Genomic DNA, 11,991 nt, shown 5'->3' on the forward strand with positions numbered 1-11,991 from the left:
ACAAGATCGTGAGTGAGTTAGTGTAGGAATATTTATCTTATTTTTAAATCTTCATTTTATATTAAAAAAAAATCACTCAAGTGTGATTTTCACTAAGTCAAGTCTGGAGTTAACATTAAGAGAGTTGCCGCTTTTGTCACAAAAGCTGTTGTATTGGCAAAGAAGGTGCCCTCAGGCTTAGGGCTTATACTGCAAGGAAATTCTTACTATCATTCAAGGACTTACAGATTTTTCCTATATATTTCTACTATTAGTTTTTGTATCATGCTTCACATGTCTCTTTGCCATAAAATTCCTGGACCTTCATTTATCTTTTACCGCAGAACATTATTCCAAAGGGTGCATTCATGATTAATAGATATAGAGCAAAAAATGAAATGTTAAAACTCCCTTAAAGTATTTTGAATTTTAAGGAATAAAATAAATTTGAGGAATAAACTAAATAAATAAATATTTTTAATAATCACGTGCAATCATTATAAGAAAAAAAAAACTGCTTCAATGACAAAATTTTTATCCGTGCGACTGTAAAAAACAAAATGCATTGCATTGTATACAGTATATTTAAATCAAGCTATTAAGCTATTGCAAGGAAATTGAAGAAATCAGAAGAAAGAAAAAGAAAATTAACTTACAATATTTGTAAAAGTCAAATCCAGCTTCCATAGTGCTCCATTGGCATCCTAAAGAAGAGAAGACAAAATATGTCACCTGAATGTTTTCAAACTCATTCCTTAAAAATTCCTTCACGATGGTCCTTGTGAAACTAAATGGCTGAATGTGGTCATATTGTGCCTATCATTATCCCAGGAGAAAGGAAGTTTGGCGATACGTTTTGACGTTCTCCAATTTCTATGTAATTCTGGCTCTGAAAGACAGGGTATTGCATATTATACTCTAAAAATAGATCCAGACAAGATTTTACAGAAAAAAAAACCTATATATGTGTGTATATATATACACATATAGACTGGTAACAGACTCCTGCTGTTACTTAATACAACCTTCCTCATTCACAGCTGCATACACTTGAGTGCATCTTACCTGAGCGTACCAAATGGGCTGTCCACGATCATGAATTTTCACCATGAAACTCAGATTGACAGTCTTGCCAACCAGAAGTTCATTCATAGGTTCTATCTCCAGTAAACCTGTTTCATCCACAGTATCAGCAGCATCTACTGCCTCAATGTCCCACACCTTAATGGAGTTTAAAGCAAAAAAAAAAAAAAAAAAAAAAAAAAAAAAAAAACTAAGTGTTCATTAGGCCAGAGACCAATATGTCCAAATCATGTTTTCGCATGCAATTAATATGGAAACTCTAAATGACAAGAAACTAGCGAAAGGTAGATCTTGCAGGCAGAGCATGAAAGCTGCCACATCTGCTTTACTTGTTTGAATATAACCTGGAACACTGACAGCCAGCTACTATCAGCTGGTACAGTGAACTGTAAAGCAAAATATATTATAAAATATCTCAATCCACTTTTGAGAAAACAATGCCATAAATCCAACCCTAGCACTGGCAAAATTCTACATGGAAGTCTCAGAAATATGGTCTATCTGCACTGTACATTGCACATACTGCAGCATCATGAAGAAAGAATAGAAAATATTTCATATTCATGTTCTGCTGTGTGGGATGAGGACAAGACATCAGCTGGCACCCTTTACCTTGGGTGAACTTTCCTAATGGGATGATACCAATCTATTAAAAATAAATAAATAAAAAAAAAGCATGCTTGAAAACCTCTGTTGTCTCTAACAGTAAGATTCAGCTTCCTGATGGTTATCTGAGACTCTCTACATCAGTAGAAGGCACAATTTGTTTTCCCTTAAAGAGCAAGTGAAAAAGATTGCAAAATCCTTGATAATTAGCAGGTGAAATCATGTCCATCTCTGATTAAGGAAATCATGTTGACCTTTGCCCAATGCTTTTTCTTCTAATTGTTACTGTGTTTCAATATGTATATCTCTGAGATATTGATTAATATCTATGCCATTTTAACATAAATCATCCAAGCACACAGATAATCTGAAAATTAATTTCAAATATTGCCATGTTTGCCCTTTGTCATAAGAATAAATGTATTAATAAATCTGAAAATTATAAAGATTAACAGAACTATACCTGCAAAGAGATTTATTAGAATGCAGGCAAGAATAAAACTTCCAGAGAAACACTGAAACTAGTTTTCATTTATTAGAGTCAATGGTGATTAATGTAATACTATCAAACAAAAATGTTATGTAAATACTATTCTATTCAAGCACCTATGCTGTGGGGAAGTGCTCTTATTAAGTTTGTTCTAAAAATTCATTCTCAGAAAGCAACTCCATTGCAAATGTGCCTCCAAAATAAGCTCTGGCAAAGAAAATAGGTAACATTTAGCTGCTAGCCACAAACTTGCACATCCAAATGCAGAGCACTGAAGAAAAACTCACGCGAATGAAGCCATCTTTTCCAACAGTCACAAGCTCTCCTTCATCCAGAATCAACTGGCTCACTGGGCCGCTGTGACAAGGCTTGCGGCCAGTTCGGCAGAGCTCTACTTTGATGAGGCCTCCTTCCCAAAGCAGCAAGTTGCCCCACTCAGCCCCTGAGATAACCTTCAACACCAACAAAAAGTAGCACGTAAGCACCACCACTTAAACACACAGAAATACTGGCAAGAATCTAGTAAATACTTGGGGCTTTTTCCTGTGAAAACATTACATTTGTAGCAATATACAAATATTTGCAAGAGAAAGAAGAAATAAATGGTGAGGAAATTCAACTTTTAGAAATGCAGCTTATCATTTACCATGTATCATTGCACTGAAATGTTGAAGGATGAGGGATAATATTCTTTGATTTCTTTAGTTTTAATGTTTTCACTACTCCATTACAGAAGCCTCAGGTATAGGCTAACATAGAACTTTCCTCCAGGAATTATAATATTAACTGTACTTTTCAATCATTACAAAGCAAGGTATTTTTCTGGCAAATTAATGTCAATATTAGCTTATCATGGCAGTGCAATGCAAGTTTAATTCCCCTCATTTTGAAGCAAACAGTAACTCTCCAACTTACTCAGTAGAGTCTAAAGCCCGAGATGGAACTTTCTCTGACTTACCTTCCCGTCAGGCAGCTCCACGTACCCTATCACATCAGTGACTGCCGTTTTTCCAAATCTGCCCAAGGCTCCTTGTAACTTGAGACCAGTGAACGTGAGGGCCATCTTCCAGAACCTGAGTATAGAAAATAGGTCCCTTTCAGATACAAGATTTCCAAAGCCCACTCTGCCTTTGAAATAATCTTACCAGGTATACTTCTGAGATGAAAGCCATTAATTTATTATTCTATTTTTTTTCCACCGGAGAATTTGGGTTTACCTTTCTAAAATCAGATAAAACTTTCTAACTACACAGTTTTTATCTATCCTAATCCTATGGAAAGAAATACAGAAAAGGGTCTGGCAGGGGCAGAATGAGGGCTAAGCTGCTATTTAAAATAAGCTAAAAAAAAAAAAAAAAGATCAACTCTTCCTGCTACATCCATTATACTTGAGGAAGTCCATTTTACTCTTGCTATCTCTGATGTCTGATGTTCAACTTATTCAAGTTGAACATTTAAGTGACTGGATCCTCCATGGAATTTCATCCAAATACCTCCAGGGACTAGACAAGACTACAAAATCTCACTGAGAGAAAAGTTTCATCCTAGATCTCCACAGCTATTTCTAATTCATCATTAAATTTATAGCAGTATAAAACATATTTTAAATTACCATATTTTCAAAAATAATAACATTTGCTGCAATTAGGGATCCTCTGTGTGCAGAAGGCATATCACATTTAAGACAGGAGTTGGAAATCAGAATTGAGACTACATTTGATTTATGGTTCATGTATATTAATGTTATAGAAAAAGCTCTATCAGTCTCTATTCACAGTACTGTACCTCAAAAGAAAGACTATAAAAGAGCTTGATTTTGTGTGATTTCCATTTCCATTCCATTCCACTAATATTTTCCAAGCCACATTTGTTCTGTATCTAAATAAATCATTTCTTATTTCAGATGCACCTTGAAACTATGTTACACCTGGAGATTTTGTTCTGATACCTCTTTAAACTCAGAAGTCTTTAGTTTCAACATTCAAGGCAGACTATTCCTATTCCCAAGAGCTTTGAGCTGTGATTCATTTTTCACTACAAAAGATTCCATGAACTTCCAAGAGACAGGAGCATATGGAAGCATATTTTTAAGGGTTTCTTACATGTTTCTTATGGTAAGATAGGTGTCTTGAGCCATGTCTTAGCAATTAGTGCTAGCAGCTGCCCAAGCAGCTGTTGAGCTCAAAAGTTGAAAGGTGGAAAGCCCCAGAGGCAGAGGGGGCATGTATGCTATGTTTGCAGCTAGAAGAGATGTATATAGTTTTCATTAATTCCGCACAGTGCTTTTGGAATTAAAGAATGGAGCCAGTGGTACAGGCATTGGACACTAAGCATCATGCCTTTTGGATAGCAAAGGTGTTAAAAGAATTGGCTGAATAGCTGAAGAAATTAAAAAACTTTCTCATCTTTGTAACTGTTATGGCCAGATAAAATAGCATTCCTTATTGGTCCATATTTGCTAGTGGCACATTTGATGTTAACTCAGTTTCTAGACATTGTGACTTTACAGCTCATGCACATTAATCATGAGTAAACCTACTTGATGTGTCCTGTCCCAGACGTGGTTAGCTGCTCTTCGTTATCAGGAGAAAATGTGACCTTGTAAACATCCTGGGAAAAAGCTTTTGACCTCAGCACAATCTTTTCCTGTTTCCAGTCCCAGATTGTCAACATGTAGTCAGGACTGCTACCAACACTGGCCAGCAAAGTGCCAGAATTGTTGAAATCAGCTGAAACGTAGGCTTCCTCTGTTCCGCCTGAAGAGACATAGAAGTCCCAATTTATATGTGTCCACAGAAAAGAGGAAGAAACAGTATGAAAAATTGCTTAAGACAAATGCATTTTTTTCCACCAGCTAATAGCTCTCAGTCTATTATTTCCACTAAATAAAAGCTGTTCCACTAAATAAAACCAGTGAAGAATTCAAAAACTTTTAATCAGTGCTTTTTATTCTGCTGTTGAGTATCGAAAGGTTGTATGTTCTTCTAAACTTAAAATGAACCTTTAATCCATTTGCTGGGATCTATAAACACTGGTTCAATTGTGCAAAATAAATAGTACTTTTTACGCTACCTCGCAGTATTCTGTAGGGTCTCAGTGAAGGATACTCGTAGATGATGAGGTTTGGCTTCCTTCCTTTTTCTCCTACTGCAAAGTACTGCTTAGTAGGGTGTGCCTTGAAGAAGCAAAAATCCTTTTGTATGCTTTAACATCCTCTTTGTTGTATTCAGTTAATTATTGAGATATTGTATTTACTTGTTCATGAATCAGTTGATATTATGGCTGACAGATTGCATTACTCTATATGTTTATTCTCAGCAACTGCCAAAGTATTGTTCATTACAGGAGTTAAAACATTACACATACATAAAAAAAGATATATTGCACATATACTGCAGAACCATGACAAACTCTGGAACCATATAGTAATTCGCTTCATCATGCATTATTTTACTATCTCTGCCTGACTCAACCGACTACCTGATCTCTTCCTGAACAGCACCTGAGTCAACAGCCACCTACTTTTTCAGAGTGTAACATAAAAAGAACCGCCCCCTCAAATGCCATTGCTGTGAAAACATAAGGATGTAATTTGATTTTCCACAAAAGACTGTTTACAGTGGAGTAGAACAGCATGAGGCTGGGATTCTGAAAACCTCGCTCCTGTTAAAATATTACTGAGAGCTCATAGGGCCATTGACTGGATAAGGGGCTTCAAAAGCAGAGAAAGCATTTTCAGAACCGAGGTTCTTGGTAGGAGATGACTAAAATTAAACCAAATACTTTTGTCTTCATTCATCTAGGTACTTCTAAATTTTAGCTACAGAAAAAACACTAAACTAATATCAGTTGTGACTAGGAGAGATGAAGTGTTGTACGAGAGTGCCAATGCAACTGTAGAAATCTCCCATCAAGCAATCAAGTGACTATTTCATTTGTAGAAAGGGACTGATATCCTAAAACAAACAAACAAAAACCCTATAATCCATACTGTGATAACCCCAATTCCACCATTACTGCTGCTCCGGAGGTAACTCTGAGATTTAGCTTTCAGGTCCAGGAGCACCACGTAGTTGCCTGCAATATAGAGCAGTGTTTGGCTATCCATCATCGATAGGTTTACAGTTCTCATGCAGTCATATCCAAAAGAATGCCTGAGAACACTTAATAAGGAAAATATTTGATACTGGGTTTCTAGAAAACTTTACTAGATGGAAAAAAGCAATGCATACTTCAACCAAAACTGAGATAGGAATACTAAATCTGGTGGCTTTCATCCTGATGTCAGGGAATTGTTTTGTTCAATAGATAGTGAAGGTAAAGTGCATCAAAACCCCCTATAACTGAGGGTAAAGTACAAGCGAAGACCTTAGAAATTTTGTATTTCATCCTTCCATTTCTATTACAGGACACTCTTCTTGCCTCTGCCGGATCCTTTGTGGTTGTAAGGATTCATACTCTACCAGTTCAGTGTTCTCTTTTCAAACAACATGTAAGAGATGTGCCTCAAATTATTAGGAACTGGGCTACAACAAGTGATCAAACTAAGCAACGCTCATGTTCACTTCTTTAATATTTATGTACAGATATAGACAAGCAAAAATCCAGTCTTCAATAGCAAATTGACCATGTCTGCAGAGGAAACCACAATCACTTCTCAAATCTGTATCTCCTATCATATGTGACAATACTTATCAAAGGTCATCACTTACTAGTCATCTTTTTTTTTTCGTTGCACAAGTTTGTCTTCTGAGTATGAAAGCTAAGAATCTACCTTATTTCTTTCCCACTCCTCCCTGTGCAGTTCTGTGAAAAAAAATATGAGGTACACAGCTCCTCTCCTGCCCATGCTCTCCCCTGAGCTCCTTTGGGGATGCCAATATGGTTACACAGAAAAGAAATACAGTTACACAGGAAGGGAGTAGTCTTACCCTAGTCCTCTAAGTTACTTAGTCCACTAACTTGGTCATGATGTGATTCTGTGGGAATATTTATGAGGGTAAGCATTATGCACAACGAAAAATTCTGTTGAGATCAAGATTATGTTTACAATAAATTTACCCACGACCATGACCATCCAGCGTCTCACCCACAGGTATCCCACTAATGCCACATAGGGTACTCAAAATTAGGCAAGTGCAATTTTAAGAACATACCTTAAGAAATCCCTAGTTCTAAATTTGCACAGCCTCAACAGAAAGGATACTCAAGAGTAAGAAGGTTAATTGGAATCCCAGAGTCTTCAGTGACAAATGGCCGTGAGCATAAATCTTCATAGTTATAGTAGAAAGTTTCTGAGATTTTCTTTTCTACCTTCTCAGGCTTTTTTTCTGGCTCTGAGCTTACTTCAGTATCGGGCTGCTCTTCCACATCATCTTCTGCATCTCCAAAATGGGAACATAAAGGAAAATTACAATAGTTGTAAATCTTAGATTTCTTGTAGGTGCTTACACCTAACTGCAAAAATGAAGCATTCTTAGATTCCTTGCTCTCTTAACACACTATTATGTACTCAGTAGCAGAAAACAGGCGTATCATGTCTTTGTAACAGCTTGTCCTGGAACATTCTGTAACAAGCTCCCCCTTAGGTTTTTAAAAACCTTACTGTGAACGCTCAACATTGAAGAAATCAAAGCAAAACTTTTGAGTGTGTTTTAAAGACATTGATTTTGCAACTAAAGACCTTAAGATACTGTAAGTAATTTCAGTTCAGCTTTGTTTGGTGCTTAGGTCTTAGCTCTGGAAATCAAACAAAGTTTAAGGTGTCTCATTTAAGCAGATATTGAGAGCACTTTGTTATACTAAAAAAATGAGCACACACTCTTTGCTCTTTCCTCTACAACAGACTACAACCAGATGCCGTTGTTGCAGATAAGGGATACTGCTAATATGTAACTAAGCAAAGTTCTTTACTGAACTGCAAAACAGCATCACAACTTGAAGTCCAATTAGTTACAAGCACTTTTTAAATGTACTTTCAAGTTTGATTCCTCAGGCTGATTCTCTACTATCTTTTTGTAAGGTGATGGAGATTTTGATTTTATGAACTTAATCACCTTTTTTTGTTTGTTTTCCTTTGTTTTTTTTCCTAGATGTTATATGAAAAATACACCAAAGATACTGTTGTATGAGTGATAAAAATACAACGCACGCTCCGCAACATCAGAGTCAGATACTAGCCCTGGGAAAGAATGAAACAAACTAGACAAGGTAAGACAGTTAGAAAGAAGAAAAGAAACTCACTGGGTGTAACTTGGTAGCTCTGGTCTGAGACAAACTAGGAAAGTAGAAAGCAGGAGAATTTTTACGGACACACCAGGAACTCCTCAGTGGGAAACAGTACTCACGAATTAGATCAGTGTCAGATTCTACTTGCTCCAATTCTTCCTCAGTTGGAGATTCCTTTGGAAGGTTAGTTTTGCTTTCTCCTGCAAAGGAAAATTGGGATCACTAAGTAGGAATATACTCAACCACTTAACTCATAAATGCTGAATTTAAATGAATATGTATTATTATATTATATTTAAATAAACACATAGTAGTAAAAAAAAATGACTTCTGTTCATCAATGAATGTTCTGTTGTCTACAGAAAAGTCAGACCTCAAATAAGCACATTTTAGAACTTAGCAAAAGAAACACATACTATTACAGAAAAATATATATATATTATATACATATTATAGGAAGATCAAGTAAATGACAAAAAGAATGTGTCAGCATAAGCCTTGCAAAGTTCTGCAGATGAGTCACTAGCATATTCTGTTATCTATGTTATTTAAATCTAGTGTGTTAGGTGACATGCTGAATCTCTGGTCACTGGATTCAGAGTACCTATACAGGCATTTCAGTATAAAAGCAGTGTTAAAGATGACATACAGGCCCTTGTGATTGAGTTTACATTTAGTAACCCGGAGCACAAAGATGAATTACTACTGAATTAATTGCCGTATTGGCTATGGAGACATTTCCAAGAAGCTAGAATTGTCAAGGAAAAGGTTTTGTGGGCTGAAGGGCAACTGGAGCTGCAAACACAGTGGCCAGCCCAGAAATTCTCTGGAGGGGAGACCAGAGATAACATTAAACTTGACAGCATCAGGAGTAACAACTGAAGATTCACACTTACTAGTAAGGGAGTGGGTAAGATGTGGGAGAAGCTAGAAGCTGTGGCAGGCTCAGTATTGTAATCCCTATATAACAGCTGCAAATACTCACGGACACTGCTATGATCTGCTTGGGCACCTTCTGCTGGCTTCTCATCTGCTCCCTCCTGTCCCTCTGCAGATGATGGCACATTCTCTTTAGCTGGTGGTGACGCAAAGACACTTTTGTTATTCTTGTCTTCTGCTATTCAGGATATTTCCATTTCCTCTCAAATGCTCTGAGATTTCCAAACATAATATTTGCGTCTTGTCTGCAAACTACAACTAACCCAGGGATATGTCCAACTCTATGGGGTGAACTCAGGGCTCAGTTTTTGGCACTTCTACAGTCATGTAGAAGTTACAGACAGGAGAAGCTGAAGAGAGATTTGCATGTTTGGGGCTTCTCTGATATATTCAGGAGATATTTAGCTTTGAGGGAAAAAAAAAAAACATTTCTCCATCTTTCTGGTGAACTTCGAAAGGTCTCAGGAGATCGTCTGAGGTCATCTGACATCTCCAAAGGAAAAGCAAGAGAGGTGATTTTTTTTTTAAGACCTTCTTCAAAACACTCAGTATTCCTTGTAAGTAAATTAATAAAATGAACAAAACTAGAAAACCTTAAACATCTTAGTTCCTACCCAAGCAATTTTTCAGCTTTTGGACTATCATTTTACAGTGATGTAATCTCACTACTTATCACTATGGCCTGGAATGGAAAAGATTTAAATTTTTCAAATTAAAAATGTGCACATGGATCTCACATAAACTTTTCTGCTCTTCCACAAAAGAATCAAAAAGGGTAAATAGTGCTCTTATTCTAAATTTGCTCTGCATTTTGACTTCAAACATAGTGTTCATTTCCAAAGAAAACAATTTAAAATTAACATTGGAGGAATTTTCTACAAATACTACTGCTATAAAAAAATCCAAATTTAAAAGTCAGGAGTTGAATTTAAAGAAACCTAAGTGTTCAGATGAGCAAATATTGCCAAAATCAAAAGAAATTTCTTTTTATGAGTAAGGTGAACTTTGATACCAAGAAAACAAAGTCCCTAAAAATGCATTTTCTGTTCTTGGCATTGTATCTGAACCCATTTGAGAAAAGAACTTCTGGTGCATTTCAGGAAAGCGAAAATGTTCAAACGTATCTGTGTATTAATGCTATCAGAAAGATGGTAAGGGCAAACATGTATTGTACACTGGCCATTATATAATCAATCTGTCCTACTTTTCTTCTGACAGTTCCGAGGCTTTACCAGAGTTTGACTTTCACACATAATTTCATTTAAGAACTAAAATTATTTTTTCTCCCTCAGGTACATTGGGAAAAATTTGAAAGAGACATTCAGAAATTTTTAAATTCAAAAAAAAAAATCAACAGAAAACAATTCAAATAAATTTATATATAGTTAAAAAAACATGAGTTTTTAAGGGAGTAACAAAACTGAAATCATTGAAAATATAGCTACAGATCAGTTATATAAACCTATGGTTGAGTGTTCAGAGACCTGAATTCTAATTCTAGAGCTAGGAATGGCATGTACAATTTGTATTCACATTTCACCTCCGGCTGCCTCAGTTATCTCTTGTGAAAAATGTGATAATAATACCCATCTTAGCAAACTGTTTTGATATCCATAGAGAAAAGCTCTATAAAATTTCAAATTATTGCAACTAATTAGAGATCATTTATCTTCCAAAAATTAAGACTATTAAGACTAGTTTTCATTATAAATTAATGCAACTCTGGAAAATGCTTTAGGCTGAAAGATGGCATGAAAATTTCAGCCTGCATCAATATGTGGGTTCTAGTGATAGAAGGTTATTACACTGACGGCGTTCGAATACTTTGGCAATTTTTGAATGTGTAGATTCTGAGGAATGTTCAAGGAGGGAATGTCTGCTCTGGTCGCAGATACTGGGTTTCACTATCCACAGAACTATGGTACAGGTTCACTGTGGCATCTGTGTGAACACCGATTTTCTTTCCCTGTACATATGTTTAGGAGACAGTTTCCCTGAAAAGCTTAGATTTTTTTTTTTCAATACTGAACATAGCTCTTTCTCTTACGATAGCTAAAAGACTAGAGAAAGAGGAGAACAGAAAACACAAGTTTTTTTGCAGAATTAAGGATAAATACTTAAGGCTATTTTCCTACAAAACTAGAAGTGAAGGCCGCGGGGGAGGGACAGTTAGGGCCGGTAACGTCCAGCGGGGATGGCGCAGGGAAGGGGCTGGCTGCCCGGGGCAGACCCGCGGCGCACGGGGAAGACCGGGGGCTCCCCTGTGGCCTGGCCCGGGGCCATGGGGCGGGTGTCTCCCCATAACCGCCCGCCATCCGCGGGGCAGGAGCGGCCGCCCTTACCTGGCGCCCCCTCCATGGCGGCTTCGCCGCGTCTCCAAGCAACGGCTCCCGCGGCCTCCTGGGGGCTGTAGTGCGGCGGCGGCCATTACGCGGCGCATTAGGCGCGCGCCCAACTGCCGCTTTTACGACCGATTAAAGAGTCTAGTGGCGGGTCTTGTTTTTGTTTCTTTGTTTTGCTTTGTTTTGTTTGAAAACTAAAATCCCGTTTGACCACCCTCGTAGGCGCTTTCGAAGCTAAACGTGAAGGCAAAATCAATCCCCCCAAACCCTCGGGTGTTTTTCTCCTGCGGTGTTTCCCAGCGTTTCTGAAATGCACAGAATTGC

The 11,991-nt window shown here is 37.2% G+C and overlaps 1 protein-coding gene across 1 annotated transcript in view; it reads right to left on the reverse strand.

The window, feature by feature from the left end:
* Positions 1 to 11,683, reverse strand: part of CFAP44 (cilia and flagella associated protein 44) — a 39,266-nt gene extending 27,583 nt beyond the window's left edge. Inside the window, exons 1-11 of the mRNA XM_088534094.1 lie at positions 11,668 to 11,683; positions 9,372 to 9,461; positions 8,506 to 8,586; positions 7,365 to 7,536; positions 6,150 to 6,312; positions 5,231 to 5,333; positions 4,698 to 4,914; positions 3,117 to 3,231; positions 2,446 to 2,610; positions 1,045 to 1,200; positions 636 to 683 (exon numbers count right to left, since the gene is read on the reverse strand). Of these exons, the coding sequence (XP_088390220.1) occupies positions 636 to 683; positions 1,045 to 1,200; positions 2,446 to 2,610; positions 3,117 to 3,231; positions 4,698 to 4,914; positions 5,231 to 5,333; positions 6,150 to 6,312; positions 7,365 to 7,536; positions 8,506 to 8,586; positions 9,372 to 9,461; positions 11,668 to 11,683 (1,326 nt within the window). The remainder of the gene's footprint in view (positions 1 to 635; positions 684 to 1,044; positions 1,201 to 2,445; positions 2,611 to 3,116; positions 3,232 to 4,697; positions 4,915 to 5,230; positions 5,334 to 6,149; positions 6,313 to 7,364; positions 7,537 to 8,505; positions 8,587 to 9,371; positions 9,462 to 11,667) is intronic.
* Between the last annotated feature and the right edge of the window lie 308 nt (positions 11,684 to 11,991).

Source organism: Tinamus guttatus, unplaced genomic scaffold (assembly GCF_059628265.1).
Source record: "Tinamus guttatus ecotype Peru unplaced genomic scaffold, ASM5962826v1 Tinamus_guttatus_pri_ptg000035l, whole genome shotgun sequence".
Taxonomy (NCBI): domain Eukaryota; kingdom Metazoa; phylum Chordata; class Aves; order Tinamiformes; family Tinamidae; genus Tinamus; species Tinamus guttatus.